We start from the raw sequence: 21,227 nt of genomic DNA on the forward strand, positions 1-21,227 counted from the left end.
AGAGTGGGAATATGAAGAGAACTCTGTGTACTTACGCTCCTGTAGCAGTGAGATTTTCCACAGAATTTTATCATTTTACTACAGAATTACTTTCCAAACACTAATTTTTACAAATGTATATATGTATATATTAAATCTGTATATATATATATATATATATCTCAAAACTATGCTGTTCAGAAATTAAGGCTTCTGAATCTAAATGAAACACTGATTTCAGAAATGTTGATTGTCTATTGATTTCTCCTATACATAAGCAGAGTTTCTAATATTAAGAGTGGTGAAGAAAAGTTACCAGTTGTAACAGTGCAAAAGAATTGCAATATTATTGCTGGATTCTCCAGTTGGCCAGAAAAAAGCATGTTGCCCCACTGGACTCTAAGGGACATTATCTTTGAAAGTTAATGTTGATGACTAAATGCCAGCTCTGGTTAGCGAAGTTAGTTCCTAACTGTCCTTGAGTTAAGCATATTCATCCATCTGTCCTAGACTGTTCTAGCACAGTTCCTAGGCTACAGAAGTTACGTCTCTTCCTCTCTCCACCTCCTGTTGCATCTCTCTCCTACTCACCTACAAAGCCGCTTACTTTCTCTTTACCAACTTAAAAACAAAATTACGGAGACTTTGGTATACTTAAAATTTCAAAAATGTCATAACTGTTACATTTAAATGCAAAATGATGTTCCCAAGTATATAACACTCATTGTATTATTTGCTTTCTTACATAGTTCACTGGAGCATCAGTGTTAGTTGATGCTGAGCATTTTGTGTGATTGCTGCTCTGTTATGTTGACTGCCATAGAAGTCCTTAGGTGGAGGACTGCAGCTTTCAAGTCATGATTTCCTAACGCAGTTGCAGAAATTAGGAAAGGGTTTACAAGCTCAGCAAATATCCAATTGTTTCTACTAGTCTATAGGAACCCATGCAGCTGTTTCCTGTTACTGAGGCAGCAAGGGTAATACTAGTCAGTATTGTAGAACCTGGGGCAAACCTTTCAGGACGTGCACAAGGCTGTGGCTATAAACACTGCTTTTAAAACTTTTAATTACTATTCATAATAGTTTCTACTTTCATATTTAGGAATTCAAATTTATCATTCTGTCTGGCTCCAGCTTTGGATTCCATCCTTAAGGAATCTAAACAATTTGGCTGCAATATCTGCCCTAAGTCTATGTGCTAATTTTCTGAAAAAAGTAGCAGCGTATGTGTGAGAAAACAAGTATGTACAAATCTGTACTCTCAGGAAGCCCATCTAAAGCCACTGAAGTCAGCAAAGTGTTTGCATTGACTTCAATGCACTTGCAAATAGTGCCTCAGTGAGTAGTAATACATAAAATGGACCGATGCCAATTCTTTGGTCCAGAAAGCAAATGGCAGGGCACAGCTCTTGCCCCCAAGGCTGCATTTTCCTTACCCCTCTTTTGCCAAAACAATCTGCCTTCATCCATGCTGTCCATTGGGAAGAGGCCCTGGACAGCTTTGGGTCATTGTACAAAAGACTGCTAGATGGCATGGGACAAAACTCTGTTGAGGACATAAGCTGTATGGATAATCACAGGACAGAGCACAAGCCTGTGCTGATTCTATTTAAGTTATGACATAGACATAGCCTGGGGGCCTAGCAGCTCACACCATTTCATTGATATTAAAATAATCAATTTTTTAAACACAGTAATATAGACCAGGATTAAAATAGATTGTGGGTGTTTGGGTTGTGTTTTTTTTTTTGTTTGGGTTGTTTTTTGGTGTTTTTGTTTGTTTTGGGTTTTTTGGTGGAAATGTAATTTGAATAAACTTTTTTAAAAAAGTCTTAATCTTGATTGTACCCGAGAAGAAAGATTTTGTATTAATCTTCTCATCATAGAATTTCTTTAGTAACTCAATCCCTGAAAACCAGGATTTATAAAAAAAATTGAAGGCAGAATGTTAAACTCTGAATAACAAAAATAGCATTTCTACTGTATATGAAAAAAAAAGGTGCACTGTAACATCCCCTTCAAGCTCATGGGAATTCTGCCAATCAGCAAAGATTGAAACCTAAGGAATTTTAAATGAATATGATTTTCTAAATGTCTCTTCATGGCTAAAAATTCATTTTAATTTAAACCCTCTTGTTAAAAAGAGAATTTCGCACTATAGTTTTCACCTTATAACTCTGTAATACTGGCACAAATATTCATCTGAGTACTAATAAATCACGTCAAAGTTTGGGACTAGATTCTTATTGATCAAAATGGTCATAGATATTTCTGTCACTGGACCTCATGTGATTTACCCTGGGAGATGACCTATGTTTTTAAATTTCGAGTAAGGAATGATGCAACAGCAGGGAAATCACAACAAATCTTCTGTGATTACTGTTATATTTTTTACATTGTTGCAGAAAAGCTGGCAGAACTACTCCCTTGAGCAAGGAAAAGTAAGGATTGCGGGATCAGGAAATCTTGGCAAAACCACACTGACTTCAAAATTATGTTCACCTTGGGTCACAGTGGGACTGAAATATAGGACTGAATTTTCTGAGAGTATCCAGCTGGGCAGCAGTGGCTTGTGGTGGAAAAAGGAAGGATGAAAGTAGAAAAGGAAGCTTTCACTGAATGTGTGTAGCCCTATCTCCAGTGATAAGGGCAGTTGAAGGGGCTCCTTTCTTCCCCCACTCCAGCTGCTCATTCCCATTTTCAGTGGCCACAGTTTGGTGCACAGTCACTGGGGTCACACTCTAAAGCAGACTTACAAAGTGATCTGTTAATGTTTGATGTTCAGATGGATCATTTTGCTAATATTTGCCAGTTAAAGGGGGCAAAAAACCCCCACAAAACCCAAACCAACAAACAAAAAGCCACCACCACTCTCTATTGCTCTCTGTAATCTTTGACCCCTACTTAAAATATTTTGCTGTCAGGCAGTAAAGTGCCTCATCTGCACACCATTGCTTTTTGAGAGCCTTATCCTGAACAGTATGGAGTGGATCCCACTGTGCACTGAAACTGTGTCAGAGCAAACAAAAACTGAGAGAGATTTTCACCTCCCAAGCGGAGCTCAGCAATTTGCTGAACTTTCCCCTTGGTCACAGCAATCAGCATGAAAGATGCTGCTTTGACTTTATGCCTCAAAGGCTCCAGTATTTCAAGTAAAAACCGAAATTAACTAGAATACAAATAAATCCTAAAAAATACTGGTTCAGCACACTATGCATGTCAGAAAGGGGGCTATATCTCAAAATGTCTCCTTTCAGATTTCTAGAAACTTATAATTTAGGCAACTCCTAAGGGCTCCAGAGCTGATGACTACGAAATTCTGAGACGATCTGCCTGGGCAGATTCAGATATCCAGGCAGGGATGGCTGCTTTGAGGCTCAGGCGTAATGATTTATCTGTGGTTATCAGCTGAGAGGATCAGATAGGTGTGCCACGCAATGCTGAGCTGCCTCTATTAATGTTAGAATAATCCTGTGCTTGCAGTGTGGCAATGTGTACAGACAGCCACGTCCTGCTGCCTTCATTTATACAAAACTGTACCTAATGCCATGGAAGAGCCACAGGGAAATCAGGGGACCTCTTGGTGCAACTTGGGAGTGGATGAACCCAGGCTGACTCTGACAAAGAGGAGCATATAGTTGACACCTGCGTTTCGTGTTGATGCATGTTGATTCTTTGTTTTATGCATTTATGCATGTTGATACTTAGTTTCTACCTTTCACCAGGTTAATGGCATTTCTTTCCTTTTTAGGAGAAATTTGGAAGCTGATCACATCAAAGTACATGGGGCAGGTATATCACTATGTCATACAATACCTGACAATATGACAATGCCTCATATAATCTGATGTAATACAAAGTATTACATTCCCTTCCTCTGCTGCTACTTTCCTTATTGTTATGGAGAACATATGCAGATGTAGAAACAAAACATAATTCCCAACAGGTCATTGGACAGTCTGTATTTTCCAAAATAACTATACTAGCAATACACTACATAAGATGCTACTCAGCAAATCCATGAAGACTCCAGCCAATCTGAAGAGAAATTGGTCCTTGTTAAAGATGGATTTAAACTAAAATGAATCTTTAGCCATGGCAAACAGAACATTTTGGTTATTTAGATTAAACTTATTTTACTCTCGATAGTCTCCTTCTAGCGGTCTGAAATTCATCTGGAATTTATTTGTGCTGCAGTTTTGTTTTTCATGGGTGGACTTTGGTCCTTGTCAGCTTTAACGTCATTCTCTCTGCTTCTTCCCTACTACCTTTTTAAGGTCGTCTGTTTCCTCCTGGTTTTGTTTACCTTTCTTTTCCGATTTAGTTACAGTCTGAAGAGCTTTCTCCTCCTTAACTTTCGGTTTGGCTTTTATTAGCCCAACTTCTGTTGTTTTAGTCTCTGCCTGCTTGACCTTCTCAGTTGTCTTTGCTTCTCCTTTTCCATCCTTCACTTCTTTTTTAACTTTCGCTTCCACTTTAGCGCTCTTTACTTTCTTCTCCTCTGCAGGTAATAAAGAGCAAGCTTTCAGTGTCATTCTTTCCCCCCAGAATGATATTCAGTACCATTTATTTTATCTTGTGCTATTAGTAATGAGTTTTTCTTCATCATTAACACCTTGCTCAGATCTGATGAAAGCTATAATCCCCCAAAACCAGACAGACTTAGACAGAAATATGAGATGCAAGCATGTTTTGTCTTCAGTCCTGTACCAAGTATTTGACTGATACTAAGCATAGTAGGCTATGGCAAATAATATTCAATGTTTCTAATGACAACATGCTAGCTTTTATGGTATAAACTGGGGAGACAAATGCTGAACATGAAGCAAACAAATATGGAAGGTACTTCCAGGCTAAATCTGAGTAACTTCAGAGATCAGAGCTAAACTCTGTTGTAAGCTGTAAAAGTAGTTGGTTTAAAGTGTGGCTATTTGTAAGGGTCGCTTTTATGCACCTATTCTAGGTCTCTGCCCAAGGAGTCTTGAGTTCTTGAGTATCTCTCTACACCAATTCCACAAGCTGAAAGAGTAGTCTGAGACAGGCCAATTCATGATGTGCCCTGCAGCAGAGTGAGAAGGTTTCCAAACATTATTACTCAATTGCAAATATCAGTGGCTGAAGCTACAGGGAGATTGGTGAGACCAGGACTATTCCTTCTGCTCGTATGTATCAGCAGTGTTTTCTCATCTGAGACACGGATGCTGACAATATGTGTGTTTCTAGTTCACTTCAGTGGAAAAGCCAACAGTAGTTTAAAACGCCACTGAATATGGTTTAAACTAATCTGTTTAGTGTGATGTTCACACTTCTGTTTTCTTCATAGCTCTAAAGGTCTCCATCCTTGAGGCAAAACTTGAATGCTACAAAATCCATGTCTTCTGTAAGGCTCTGGACTTCTATTTCTATTAAGCCTCTGGGATGACTAGACTGATTTTATCAATATGTAAACTGAATAGTTCTACCTATTCTAAAACAAAATACAGATATTTATATAAGGGCAATTCCTACATAAAAACAAGGCCACGGCATGACCAAATATTGCTGGCTAGTGAAGAAAGAATTTCCATAACTAGATATAATGAAAATACATATGTCAGATCACTTTTACAGATAGGCCTACTTCTTTTTCAGGGAAATAGTAGTTCATACCTTTAATTCTCATCTTTGAAATTTCACCAGGTTTTAAAATGGATCATGCATAGAACTAACCCTTGGATGTTCTACAGACATTTTAATTTGAATTATATTTTAATTTCATTATAGTGTCATGTAGCTGATTTTTCATATACATTATATTCTCTGCTCTGATAAAATAAAGTTTATGAATTTTAATGTAAATTCTAGTAAAAAATGTAGTATAAATAAATAAATACCTTTGGGAGGAGGTTTCTTTTCAGCTTTTTCATGTCTTTCAGGTTTGTCTTTTTGAATTACTAGAAATGAGTACAATCGTATATTAGGAAAAAAATACTCACAAAGAATGAGAAAATATTCCTAAAACACAACACCACCCCTGGAGGTTTCATATTTCTTCATGATTCCTGTTTTTCAGTTTGCAAAATTCTTGCTTCTGTTTCTCAGGTTCACACTCTGGGGTAAAAAGCTTCAAAATATCTGTTGAGGCTCACCTAACTGGAAGACAAGGCAGTCACACAGATCTGCAGCTTTGTAGGGAGTGTTTATACTGCATATTTCAGATGACACAGACTTGCTCTGCTCAAGCTCCGAGCAGACACGGGCTTGATTTTCTTGTGCTCCAGCCAACAAGAAGCCGTGTGACTACATTCGTCTTACAAAGAGGGGTTTTTCTTAGCTTGGGCTCACTGTCATACAAACACAGCCACAAACCTGGTGCCCACTTCGGAGCCCAGCTCGAGTGAGTTCATGTCTGTACAGGATACACTGTGTAAACACACACACTGCTATATCCCAGAAAGGCTGTCAAAATTTTATGTGGAGACTTCTATCTTTCCTCTCTTGGTTGCCATCCAGACGTATTGCTGGAACAAAACAGCCTTGAGCGTTAATTACACTTCTTTCAAGTGATAACTACATAATAACAACATCCTCTCTAAGTGAATTCCAGCCTGGAATTGCTGCCTATATGAGCCATGATTGATATCTAGACTTGTTTTTCTTTTTTTTTTTAAGATAGCTGTTTCTTAGACGACGTGTTTAAATAGCATTCATATCACTGAAGCTTTCTGGAGCCTTTAACAGGGGCTGAAGAAGTACCCTAAGTCTTTTTATTGAGCGTAGAGAAAATCTCCTGACTGGGGGGGAAGTAGCCACCTGATTTTCAGTACGCCTGTTCCCTGAAGTTGGCCTGGACCTGAGCGTCCTCACTTACTAGGGACTGCAAGTGGTGGCCCCTCAGCACTGCTGGTAGCTGATCCAGTTTAGAGCAGACCCCAGCCAAAAGGGAGATGAGCCTGGCAACAGATAGCTCAGCACACTGCCGGCGTAAATGTGCCTTAGGGAGCGCTAAAGGCAACAAGTGCCCTGCTGCACTGAGTCCACCCGTAGGGACTTGCATGGCATGGGAACTACTCAAGAGAGGGTAGTATGTCTATATGTCATACTGCAGGAGCAAATCTCCCTAGCTACAAAGTGGCCAAATTCTTTATAAAATTTTCCAGCCAGTGACTGGAGTCATGGCTCCTATTAAACACATTAAAGCTCCAAATGATTATTTGGTTAGCTAGCAGAAGATAAATGGATAAACAGGCTGGCTGCTCATTAGGAATATCTCAGTGATTCTTGGAAGTTATTTACTTTTCAAATCTACACAGATACCGTGGGCATTTATTTTCTCTGGATTAGTTCAGTGTGACTTCACTATATTAAAAAATCCTACACTTTCAAGTTATACACTGAAAGTAGAAAAAGTGGCCAAATATCCCTTTTAAAGAATGACTGGACAATGGCTACCTATCAAAGCCTCTTAAGGCTTTAAGTCTTCATTCCACTTTTTGTCTTTCTTCACTCCCACTTTCTGTTTTCACATTTCTCCTTAGAGTAAGGTCGAGTCCAATAAAGACTGGTTTATACATTTGAATCTATATTGTCCGAACAGATTCAAATTAAACCTAATTAATGCATGCGTCCCATCATCATGAGATTAATCTGAATGCAATAACAGATTGATATTAAGATACATTGCATAGTATTTTTTTCAAGAGTTAACTGAGTAAAAGTAAGAAGAGACAAAGACTGAAGCCTAACTTCATTATAGAAATATCTGGCTTCCAAAAAGCAATGCATGTAAAAAAAAAAAAGAAAACTTCAGAGCAAAAACATTCAAATGTTAAGCAATAATAAATGTTAGCCTTTAAAAAATGGCATAATAGGGCAAGCTGACTGGATTTTTAAATCCCCCTGTCCAAGTCATGGCTAAAAATGGAACTATCAGTCAAAAGAATACTGCAAATCACCTCTCATACACAATATTGCTTCAGAATATATATGTTAATTAGTAGATATGTAAATCTTAACCAAAGCCACTTCTGCCATGGAGGACAGTAAAAATCATGTAGTGAAATGAAAATGTTATTGCAAAAAAATAAAGGCAAGAAAATGAAAATCTAGTTTTGGATATGATGGAAGACCCAGACAGAGAGTTAGTAAACACTCTTGCATTAGGTCTGCACCAGACTGAAAACTGATACACAAGAGAAAGCCTTCTTTGCAGGCAAATTACTGAATCCCACTGTGGAGAAAAAGACATCAAGGAATGCAAATATAATAGTCATAGACTTATTTCTTTAGCTGCACAAGAATGATTCATAATTACCTCTGTGCATCAAAACAACAAAACTGAACAAGAAATATATTTTGAGCAAGACTTCACTCAGGGACTGATCAAGACCTGCTCAAGCAAAAGTGAGAGCACCCAAAAAATGTAGAGAATGGACTAGAAAAGCTTTATACTTTAAATATTCATCTCCACACTCCCCCAAACTATATAGGCACTAAAAATCTAAAATTGTACAACATCTAATAATAATCTGCATTACCTTTAGAAGGTGCTTTCTTTTCATGTTTTTCTGGCTTTTCAGGTTTCTCTTTGTGAATAGCTAGAAATAAATAACAACAACATTAATGGTTTTTAAAAAAGAGAAATGGCACATTTTAAGTGAGAAAAAGGAGAAAAAAGAGAAAGAAAGAGAAAGAAAAGAGAAGTAGGCACCATGGCTCTCCATGCAAAGAACCGGAAAGACTGATTCAGCTGCTGCTGTCTGCTGATGGTGCTAAAACATGTGATTCAAACTTTCAAAAACTTGTCTACCATCAGGTAGGGGAGGAATGGCCTTCCTGGCACAACTGTAATCCCACAAAAGAAGTTAGTCAAGAAGAGTCATGCTTATTTATGTTGTTTACTGGTTAATTTTGTTTGTTTTGTTTATACTGTCGTTTACTGGTTTATTTTGGTTTATTGTTATTTTTGAGCTTTCTTGTTTATTATTTTGGTTCATTTCTGAAGGATTTTCTGAACTCCACATAACAACAAACAGTTTTTCCAGCTACGAATGATTAAACACTATAATTAATTACAAATCTAATTGCAATGGCATTATAACTAATGCTCTTTGGGGCTTTTTGTTTGCTTTTAATTTCCACTTTACAAATTGAAATAAAGTACACTGTAGTGACTAGATTTCTGGCTCAGGTTTCAGAATACACACAAATTGTGCAATAGTCACTGAGTGGTGGGTAGTCTGGAACATTCTCCTATGTGGGCTCTGATTTGCTAATTTTTTTGCGATTAATGTTTACACAGTAACTTGTCCACGGGTGTGCAGAACTGATATTCCTATGTGTTCATATACCATGAGGTACCCTACAGGGACCAGGCGTGTGAAAACACTCAGCTGCCTATTTGACTCCGGCATATGAGTTTATACTAAGAACACAAAAATGTATGCATGAGCATTGCTATGTACTCTCCAGCCTTGTGTTGGTGTTTCAAAACAAAGTAAGAATTGTGGAAGACGAAGCAGTGCTAGATACCTATTTATTGCAAGTAACTACTTAAAGAATTAGTCCCGCTCTATTCAATGCATATGCGACAGCCCTACTGAGTATTGTATTTAAAACTTTTTTTTCACATGGCCTGCCTCATTACCTTTGTTTACAGGTTGTCAGGTGTTTTTCCTGGATGATCATGTTCTTTTAGCAACCATACTTACTGTGAGTCTTGGAAATACTCAGAGATTATTGGGAGATTATACTAATCCAGAGTATAAAATATATTATCTCCTTTCCTCAGAAAAAAAACAACAAACCTGCAGAAGGAATACAAAATGCTACTCAGTCTGTATGTCTGCAAACCTTTATATGATCTCATGAATTTTATTCATAAAGTTCTATAATATTTTTTCCAATCAAGGGTATACATAAATGGAAATTGAGTAGACAATTAGTTCTGGGGTACCTCAAAATGTAAAATAAGTTCTGACATTAAATCATTACCTGCATGCCTTTCCTTTTTTTCAGGTTTTACTTGTCTTTCCGGTTTGTCTTTATGTGTCACTAGGAAAGAAGAAATGTGTTCATATATATTAAAAAAGAACTGTGGAAAAACTTAAGAATCAAAAATAATTCTACCAAGATAAGCCTTAGGAGACAAAATGGCAAACTGTGTTCCTCCTGATCTATCCCGTGTATGTCTGCACGGCATACATCATACTACATGGGTGTGGGCAGACAAGTCTGGCTAACGAGTTACTGCTTACCATCCAAGCCAATGTAACATGCCTCAGCTGTTTACTACAGTAACATCATCACTTGCAATTGTCTGTCCATTCCTGAAGAGAGATTTTCAGAAAGCTGTCAAGGACTAAGGCAGAGCTCACAGTAAATGCTGCTGCCTGCACTAGAAAGAGGACATCACCTGGGCCACCCCATACTCTGTCAGGCAGAGGCTCGTAAAAACCCTGGAATCAATCCTGGAGCATAAGAGCATCACATGCACAAATGACACATCTGTCACTTGCCAGCTGGCTTGAAATGGATAACCAGTAATGGATATGGATAGCTGGTAATGGATACAGATAGCTAGTAATGGACACTAGCTGAGATCAGTCCCTGGCAATGATGATCTCAGAGCCTTAATTAGATGCCCAGTATGTGCAAAGTAAAAACTAACATTATGACAGTGGAAACTGTATTATGCTATCCACTCATTCAAGTAACATTTTCCACTCACTTCTCTTAGGATTTTACACAATAATTTTCCAGACAATGGGAAATAAGCATGTGGATTTAAGAGCACTTTAGAAAAATCAGCTGTGAAACTGCAAGCTAGCTTTAACTCTAACTCCTGAGGAGACTTCATCCCAGTTTAGTAAAACTCCCTTTGTCAAACATGAGAAAATAAGGAAGTTCTTTTACAGTACTGTGAATTCCATATCTAACTGGAAGCAAAAGAAGGGTAGGGAATATTCAAGCTTTCACATTTTTTTAGCAATATAGTGATGAAATACATGAGAATGAGTTCCTGACATAGCTGAGTCGCTTCTAAGTGACTGAAACACTCCTAATTATTCTCTGTGTCATTAGATAACTTTCCTAAACTTCATCAGAGAAGGTGACTAGAAATTAGAATAGGATGTTATTTACTCTTTCTGTTATCTAAATCTTGAAAAGGGAATGTATTTAAAGTAGAAAATAAACAGTTAAAATACAGAGATGCAGTGAAACTTTGGAGTCTCCTAGTCACACTACAGTGAAATGGGCCTTAGAAAGACACATATCCATAGTCATAGTTTTAAGATATAATGTACAGTCTGAAAGCAATGTTTCTTAGCACTTCAAATACAGAGAATCTCTATACGTGGTAATGTTTTAGTAGCAATTGTAGCAATAGTTCACTAAACAAAATCGATACATTCACTTTAAGATAAAGTACAGTTAGGTAGACAGAATATTAGTAGGCGTTATGACAAGTTAAGGTACTATAATAATTATTGTTCTTCATTGGCTATCTGAGATTGGCTTGGATCATTTTTTCCTATTCTAAGAAACTCTTAAAAACATTAAATATTGTTCTCCTATCAAATCAAATTGAAGAGTTTCGCAAATTTTCCACAAAATAACAGGAGAAGTCTTAATGACACATTCATGTTTTACTGTGGGACATTATAGTCTTTGCTCTGTCATTTTTCCAAATCTCAGAAAAAAATTCTTTTGTTACCACCATCCCATTTTCTAGTAATAAATATTCATTCTAACAGAAACCTGAACTTACGTGCCTGCCATTAACCTCTAGATTCAGTCTTTCTAACTTAATGTATTTTGAATTATTTATATAAAATGGAAAAGCTCCAATCAGAGACCATTAGAAAGGCCTAGTCAAGCACAGATTTCAAGAAGGTGCATGTTCACTCGGGTTGTGAAACTTGTGTTCTTGGTCTGAAATAAATCAGCAGTGGCTGGATATTGGGTCTTCCCTTTTTTGGGTGATTTATTATGACCATTGGCCTACTTGCTCTTCCAGAACAGGTTTCTTCCTCCAGCCTGAGACTTCACTAATCACATTTTTATGTAAAGGACATGTTCTCAGAAGGCTTAAAGTGTTTTGACAAGTAGGTATATTCCAACAAAATTCCATTTTGCCAAAAAATCCCTCACAAGAGGCAAACTAGATGGTGGTTCTTGGAGCCCAGAGCTAATTCATGAGTCATGGGTGGGGAGGAAGCAGTATCCTGATTCTGACTCCTGCAATAGGCGGATCTGTAATTTGTTGTTGGCATACACCAACAGCAAATTAGTAAATCCTCTCTAGCACCCTCTCCCCAACGTCTCTGAAAAAGAGCCTGGGGAAATTTTTTTTCTAAGGCAGGTCTCTGAAGCAGAATGCCTCCAGGGACCATGCCCTGTACGTTATAATTTACTCATTACGTTTTGCTCAGAAGTATTCCCAAAGACAAATATTATGCTTGGATTTATTCAAGAAGAATAAAAAAGGCACCTATTTATGCTCTGGGCGTCTTTTACATAAGTTAATAATACAGTAAAAACTTATTCATTAATCTCTGAATATAATTTTAGCCTTTCTGCAGAGTGATGAATTCAAAGTGCTTTTAAAATCCTCATTCTCCTTCCAGCTGGCTTTCACAACACCTCCTCGATCCTTAAAGATAATTAGGATTTACAAGAAGGGTCTAAGAGTCAACAGATTAGACTGTTTTGAACCACTGGTAAAACAACAAAGAACATCAAATGCTGAATACATACCCTTTAGAGGTTCCTTCTTCTCAATTTTTTCTTGTTTTTCAGGTTTGTCCCTGTGAATTACTAGAAATAATAATAATAAAAAACCCCACAATAAATCTGTAATCTGGAGGTAGTATGCACACTTATTATTTAACCAAAGTGATCGAGGAAAAATATCTGTAAATTCAAATAATGGATTTTAGCTCTGAGGCACAGGTACTAGATGACGTACAGACCTTCTTAATGTCAATATTTAATTCCAGGTCCAAGAGAAATATTCTTCCTTAAGTAAGTCTTCAGATGTTAGACCATACTTTTGCAAAATAACTGATAATTCAGCAAACTTAATCTAATCTGTGGGATCTCTTTTGGTCCCATTACGCAAACACCCTGCCTCTAAGATTTCTGACAGAGGAAATTATTTTCAGTCCTTGACAGCATTGCTTTCTATTCTTAACAAAAACCAGCTAGCATATTGCTTTCCATGCTCTTTTTTCTTTATTTTTAGCTGTTACTTCAGCCACAGGATAGATTAACAAGAAAACATCTCTTTTAATCAGAGCGTAACTTCAGGAAGAGCAGCTGTTTGAAACACAACCAACTACATGTCCTGATAGGAGCAGGCAAATATGAATCCTTATGGACTCTACTGCCCACTCAACTTTCAGACCATGTTTTTGACATGGTTGTATTCCACATCCTAATGACTCAGACAGACAAAAATGTTCCTTGTCAACCTCTGCTACTAAAAGACTAGCGTTTTGCAATTTCAGGGAAAAAATATTTTCTTTGCTATAGTCAAGTTTCTGTCAACAAGTAAACCACAGAAAATACAACTCTGATTAGAAGACAACTGTGAGCTTTATACACAAGCACGGTAATGTTTTTGCATACATTCATTTCACCAGCTTTGCAGCAAATGTCATTTCATGGAGGTGCAAGCATTTTTTTGTTGGTTAAATATTTCCTCATTAAAAAATACCTCCATGTCCTTAAGAAAAATCATTCCAAACAATCAGTAATTTCATTATGTCTTACAGATGTTTGCATTATCCAAATACATTTCCAGTCATAACAGGTAAATTATTGTTGATAACAATTAGCAGTACAGTGGAAAGAGATTGAAGGGAGATTTTTCAAAGCCTTTGAGGAATGTGGACAGCCAATTTACACTAAAAAAACAGGCTGTGAAGAACGCAGCAGCACCAGCAATGTATTATTGAATGAATTACAGACTGTAACTCATTCAATTGCTTTAGGACATCTAGTAGCATACCAAGGGAAAGCAGTCTCCTCTCTCCCTATACCGTGTAGAACTTAGACTGAACATTTTTGCAGAAACTGTAGCATGCTTTTACATCTTACATTTGTATTAGCAGGTGCTAGCTCTGTGCAAAACAATTCGAGCCAACGTGTTGTCAGTTTTGGATGGGGCAATAGCACAGTTTTGCAAACAATAGCTCTGTGATGGTCAACAGCAGTGAAACATGAGCTTCTGCCCATCGGATAAAAGCCCTTGTAGTCTCTATGCCAAAAAATATAGCTGAAATATGCAGAACAGACTGGCAATCAGAAAGCTTGTTTTTAGCCACAGAACATCTTACTTGTGTAAGGGGACTTTGTGGGTTTTTTTAAATTTATTCTACTTTCTCCATAGCATTTCCTTATTTCATGCTTTGGAAAAAAATTAAAATGAGCCTTGAAAGACACTAATGGAACTGAGTGTCAGCAGACCTTAAAGTGGACAGAAAAATCTAATTTAAGGTTCCTTCACATCATCAAACTGGTATAAAGGGCTAAAATGCAAGGAAATATTAATATTTGTGTGGACTCCAGGCTAAAAACATGGAGAAGGGATCAGCTGGCTCCTTCTTGAGAAATAAAAGCACCCTGATGTATCTGGGCAGGGAGCCTGGAACGTGGATAAGAAGAGACCAGGCTGGCATAAGCATAAACTATTTTTCTCTTCCCAGTGATAGACTGAAGGCAATCTCTGGTTCATCCAAGGGCCCTATCCTGTGTGTTGATATCCCCATAGCTTCAGAGCTTGCTAATCTCAGATTGTAATGTTTACCATTACCTCATATGGACGCTGTCAGAGCTATGGCTTTTGGGTAGAACCTTATCCGGGAAGGGCAGGTGTTGTCAAAAATTAAAGGGTTCATGTTTCAGGGCTGTGATGACTGGCCATTTTTGACTCTTAAATCCCAGTGCAGCAGGGACACCAAAATCCACTGAAGCTTTTGGTCTGACGAACTTAAATATGATTTTTCTTTTGCATATTTACTCTGGTTTTTCCCCTGAAATGTTTTCATGTTCAGCTTCATATGTAGTCCTAAAAGCTCTATCATAGAAAATACTTCACTGGCTACACATCTTTTCCACATTTAGTCACTTGGATATCTATTTCTTTGTAAAGGGATTAATAAATGCTCTTTTTCAAGCCCACAGCAGTTAGGTGCAAGCATTAGGTTTTAGAAATAAGCCAGGCGGCCATACCGCCATGTTTCTGTGAAACAAACTAGAGTTAATAAGATTTTCTTTTCTGCATGTAAAAACCAAACAGAAAGCACATTAAAATGTTTTTAAGGCTGCGAAATCAAGCACTCTTCAGCTGAAAAATGCTGGAACTAAAACTGCTCATTCAACTTTAATTCAACCATTTTATTTGCTTTATGACACACTTTGTAATTAAAAGATCACCTCTTTTCTTTTTTTAATAGGATGTTGGATTCATCCAGAAAAAATAAGAAGAATAACTAAAACTAGTTTTATGACAATTGTGTAAGCTAAAATTTTCTCACAACTCAAATTTTATTGTACTTCCTTGCAAATACCAAAAAAGCATAAGCTCAGAATGAACTGTTATTAGCATTGGAAAAAATATAACACTCCAACCTAATTTTCACTAACCTAGATTTTGGAAATTGCTGAAACATTTTTATATGACTTTGAATGAAAATTCAGCCTGAGGCAAAAAGATGAGCATGAAAAATTTCATCCTCAATGACTGGAGTGTGGTAAATTTATAAATAATCTAAAATAGGAGCTTATAATGGAAAATGTTAAGGTAATTTAACAATGTATTCCAAACTTAATCTATAAGAATATTGCTATCTACTTCACAGAAAATTAAAAACAAGAAGCATAGCATATATGTGAGAGATTTTTCCAAATTTCAATCATCTAATAGTACATTTAATTTGCATCAAGTGGAAGCCATAGTGAAGGGGGATGTGATTTAGTTTTTCTTCATTAAAGTGTTTGAGACAGAGACATTCCCCACCCCAAAAAAGCAAGTGCAAAAAGAAGACATGTAATAAGGAGGCACTAATTCCATACCTAAGGGAAGTAAAAATAGTTTCCAGCTGAGTAAGTCTTCAGTCTGCTGCTTTGTATAAAGCTAGGTGATGAGTGCAATAAGCATGAAGTAGAGATTGCTTGCTCCAGCTAACTGACTAAGTGCTTGTCTACAGAGCAACACTCAGGAAAGTTAAGATAAATGAACTAATACAATGAAGTCAGAGTGCCTTAGTCAGAGAGCATTAAATCTCTGTGTAGATGCTTTTATTCAAAAGTAAAGTAACCTTAGATGGCTATAACTTAATTCTTCTTGAAAGAACACTCAAACAAAAAAAAAAAAAAAAAAAGGAAAGGGCTTGATCTGGAGAGGGGCACAGGCTTCCAGGTCCAAAACAATAATCTAAGGAAATCCCAGGAATTAATGAACTGTGGAGGCGCCTGCACTCATTACAAACCACCTCAGTTACCTGTGAAGGGGGAAGAGGCTTGCCTCTGAGTTTGCCCAGATCTTCCCCAACTGGCACCAGACATGCACACGCTGCTCACTGCAGCACCTAACCCTGTGCTGGATTTGGCCCTTCAACACTGAACGTAAATGCCTATATAAGAGTGAGACAATGTGTCATGAGTTACATGTTTGTACAATTTAAAATTAGATTTAATTGCAGCAGTCAGACAGTGTTACATCCATCTGAACTGAGATTTAGGTTTGACAGCTACTGGTCGTAGTCAAACTGCCCACAGCATTGGCTTCGCCCTAGGCTGCTGAAAGTCCACACAGCTAAATAAATACTTGACTGCTGTACCTGAACCACTACAGCTACGTTGCTATGTGTACCATGTTACCTAGTTTAAAGTTAACTCAGGTATATCTGTAGCCATACCTCCAGAAATCAGGGTAGACAGCCCCTATGTCAAATGTAAATATGCCATTTAACTTGCCAATTTTGTCAACTTATGTGGGTTTCTAGTACACTGTCGATTTGTATGGCCCAGCTCTGTTTATCTACTTAGCTGTCTCAAATACCTTATCTTTCAGCTACAACAAATTAAATTATGGGGACACATTATATTTGTCTTTATAATCTCATAATTTATCTATATGCTAAACCACAGACAGCTTTATTCTGTGATGTTTAATATTTGCATTATCAGTACGGCCCTATTAACAAGTCAATAGGGGTAGGAGGGACAGATATGTGCTACGCATAGTAAATAAAGTAGTTTTGAAGGGCCTGGAATCTGTTTATCATATCAGGCTGAAATCAGAGATACTTTCTGCAAAAAACCAGAGAGACTGGTGCTAATTCAGAGGCACCCGAGTACCTGTCCTAAAATCACTGTGATTTAATCTATGGCTGTCAGAGGTAGCATTTCATCATCACATTGTCTTCTTCCATCCCTCACTCCAGCAGCAATGTATTAGTGAAATGTATTTGGGAAAAGCCACACAGTAGATCAACCTTCTCCCTTCCCTATGCCTGTTGTAATAAGAGATATTTCCCAGAAATGCAGGACAATTCATTTCACTGCTAATATCAGTTTTTCATAAAAATCAGAAATGATCAGTCCATTTGGATTATCATTGGACCTTCCATTGGACAGAAATTATATACTTATAGACACCTTTATCTCAATATATTTTATTATTGTTCTTCCACGTTGCCAAACTATTGCATAGTTATCTCTTATTCATTGATAGTAATAGTAATAACAAGTGTAACACCTACTTCTTAAACAGCCTTCAGGAGCAGCTCAGAGTCTTGCAAGTCTGTGCATGTCACAAAATGACAGCCTCACAGGACAGCTGCCCCAGGCTGAGCCAGCTCCATCCCTCAGCCTCTCTCCTCAGGACAACTGGTCCAGCCCTGACCATCGCAGTGGCCCCACACTGAACTTGCCCCAGTTTATGGATGACTTTCCTGAACTGGGAGGCCGAGAACTGGACACAGTATCTAGATGTGGTCTCATGAGAGCTGAGTACAGGGCGATAATAAATCCCTTACCTCTGCTGACTGGCCGAGCTACTGCTCATACAGTCCAGGGTGCTGTTGGCCCTTGTGAAAGTAGTAATATGTCAAATACCAAACTGGAAAGACCCTGTTTTGTAGTGAATTTGTGCTTATGTGTACACGTAATCATGAAATAATTTAATTTCAGTACTCTTAAGCATGAGCAAATACTTTGTTGAATCATTTCTCAGAGTATTTCTTCTTTTCAGGATTAAATTGACTAAGTACAATAATTGAAATGGACCTTATTACTAGTAGTTTAGCAAAATATTTAATTAAAAGCAAATATTAGGGCACAAGTTTGCCTGGCTCTTAATACTGTAAAAATATTTCTTATAATTTCAGCCCACTTCCATCTGGGACTTCCATTCATTGTATCTGTTCCTGATATTTCAGACGGTCTTTTCAAAATGAAGCTTATGGATGGAACTCCCTTGTAAATCTTGGGACTCGGATTGACTACTCAAAAATATACTTTAAATTATTTTTAAAACTCTATTGTCCCCCTATTTTTGGGTGAGAGACTGAAATTTGTTTGGGGTGTTTTCTTCTGTTAAAAACATTCATTTTAGCTGTAGATTTTTCCTATTAAAAACAATAAAAGATTGTATTTGCGCATGCTTCCTGGAGGTACTTTAGAAGGTAACAGCAAAATTCCCTAAAGATTCATGCCTTTATCATGCTCTAGCTTGAGGCCAGACAGAAGGTTTTCTTGTAATTGTTCCTCCTGCGTACAAGATGCATTTTTGAGACTAAATATGAAAACAAAAAACAGAAAAAAAATATTTGTCCTGTGCTTCAGTAAGTGATTGTATAATTAAAGACTGCATTATCAGGCATATGCATAAAAGGACTTAACTAATGACACCTGAATGCTTTTTTTTCTGGCATCTTATAACTTCTTAGTAATCATTTCTGCGACCTTAATGTTCTTCTATGTAAAGCAATGCACTTTTGTACAGATGAAACGATACACAAGAGGCTGTTTTGGTCAAGGCTGCAACTTCATTTGTGTTTCTGGAATACTGTGCTTGAAAAGACCTTAGCTGGAATCCCTTGCTAATGGATCTGAGCTCATTATTGCCTGGCTAGCTCACTGATACCCTAAAAAATTCATTTTCATACAACATGATTTATTAAGTATTTGAGAAGCAGTTCTAGGCACTCCAGATGACCCTGATTAGCACAGAACTGGAAAGCTAGCACTAGAGTTGTAAAATACTATAAAAACAGATAAAGAATATATACAGAAATGAATATAACTGTGTGAGGGAGGGTGTATACACACCATTTTTAATAAGCTTCCTTCTTGCTTCCTCCTGCCATTACTAAGCACAGCACTGGTGCATCAGAGAGATGCTCATCAAATTTTATGTGGCCTAACCTTTACAGAGGAGGCTTTCTTAAGCAAAAAATCTGCACATATCCCAGGAAACTTCTTTGTTTACATGACCTCTGAAAACCAGCCCAAACCAGTTCCTCTGTGGATTTTTGGGAAAGGCCAGTTAGAGGAGATTAAACACTCTGAAAAGAGTAGGTTCTTCAAATGGAGGCTTTTCTTATCTCCAATACACACCTGGCTCACTGTTAACTATGACTTCCTAACGTGGATGGCACCCACTGGCCTATAAATTTGCTTTCTTCCTTGCCCAACACACTTCACGCCTTTTGCACCAGAAGAAGTTCATCAGCACTCTACTTTCTTGCACCTTCGCTACAAAAAATATTCCTGGATAAGTTTGGGCAGGAGAATCTTATTATGAATGTGCATTTAGAATATAGCCACACAAACATAAAATTACACTATTTGTTAATGCTAAGGTATACACGAATTTTTGATCATTTACAGTCTGTGCCAACTGATCTTTGAATGCTTCTATAATGCAACACTGGTAACATATGTAGTTAACAAATACACTGTATATTACATACATATATATAGGTAAACAGACAAAAAAAATAAAGTTACCCTTTGGTGGTGTTCGTTTTTCATGTCTCTCTGGTTTTTCTTTATGAATTTCTGAAAACGATGCAATGTAGAGTTGTTAATATTAAAATAATTTTAACACATGAAAATATCATATATTCTCATAATAAAAATAACTAATTTCTTGAAATATTATAGCAGAGCCATGGCTTTATCATCTGCATATTCAGAATTATATACAATAAAATTCAATTTCATATATATATATATACACACAGAGAATGTATATGCACAAAAATCATAACATTGAGTGACTTTAATAATTATTCTGTTTTAAGTTGAGCAATACAGCTACTTTCAAACTCAAGAATAGGTTTTGCTGATCTGCAACAGCTATACAGTAACATGTGTTGGTCATGAATCAGAAAAAACATGCTTTTACTAAACATTTTTCTGTATGTACTTTGAGTTGTTATTCAGGTTTAGTATTTTATATTTTCCAAATTACTCTGGGAAGGAAAAATGTTCTTTTTACTACATATGCTACATTTTGTAAAGCTCAAATGCTCAACTGGTAGCTCCAACACACAAGAAAAGGTAGACTCAATGCTGTACACAAATTACAGAGATAAAAGTTCCCAGGTTAGGGACTGTTGTCTTGGAGAATGACTCATTTTAATCATGCTGTATACCAATACACTGAGAACTCCCTTGTTAGAAGAGGAAGTGGTGCAGTATTTACCTGCCCTTGCTATGCCATCTCTTTCGAACAAAATTCCTCACCTGTGACATTGATATTAAACTACTGCTATATATGTCTGTAACTGATTTTTTCCTACTGTCCTTTTTGTGCCAAAACCAGGATAATATAAAAAATGCAAAATGTTGAATTTCAGAAAAAGCAAATGATAATTTAATCAAGGTTGCATAGCACTATTTGCATACAGTGGTGAAAATTTAAAGGCTCTTTGTTATAGGTGCACAATAAAGTCATTAAGACTATATGGAGTGTCTGGTTTATGGTACTGTGCATATATTTCCTGCAGTAGGAAACTGGTATAAAATACTGGATCGAATTAATCTTTGACAAAATCACATGCAAATCTCACTAGACTTTGTGGGAGGTGCCTCCTTGTATTTTAAGGTAAGATTTGGTCTGCACAGTCTAAATAACAAGAACACTAACCCCAAAATTAATCCAACAGAGAAAAAGTTATGCATATTACATCTCAAGTCTAAGGAGCTGCTTTAATGCCTATTGAAGACAACTGAAATCTTCCACTTACACC

The 21,227-nt window shown here is 37.1% G+C and overlaps 1 protein-coding gene across 1 annotated transcript in view; it reads right to left on the minus strand.

Moving 5' to 3' along the window:
- Window positions 1-21,227, minus strand: part of TRDN (triadin) — a 201,736-nt gene that overhangs the window by 149,762 nt on the left and 30,747 nt on the right. Inside the window, exons 5-10 of the mRNA XM_072857718.1 lie at window positions 19,981-20,031; window positions 12,718-12,777; window positions 9,952-10,011; window positions 8,496-8,555; window positions 5,853-5,912; window positions 4,286-4,480 (exon numbers count right to left, since the gene is read on the minus strand). Of these exons, the coding sequence (XP_072713819.1) occupies window positions 4,286-4,480; window positions 5,853-5,912; window positions 8,496-8,555; window positions 9,952-10,011; window positions 12,718-12,777; window positions 19,981-20,031 (486 nt within the window). The remainder of the gene's footprint in view (window positions 1-4,285; window positions 4,481-5,852; window positions 5,913-8,495; window positions 8,556-9,951; window positions 10,012-12,717; window positions 12,778-19,980; window positions 20,032-21,227) is intronic.

This window comes from Ciconia boyciana, chromosome 3 (assembly GCF_034638445.1).
Source record: "Ciconia boyciana chromosome 3, ASM3463844v1, whole genome shotgun sequence".
Classification (NCBI taxonomy): Eukaryota; Metazoa; Chordata; class Aves; order Ciconiiformes; family Ciconiidae; genus Ciconia; species Ciconia boyciana.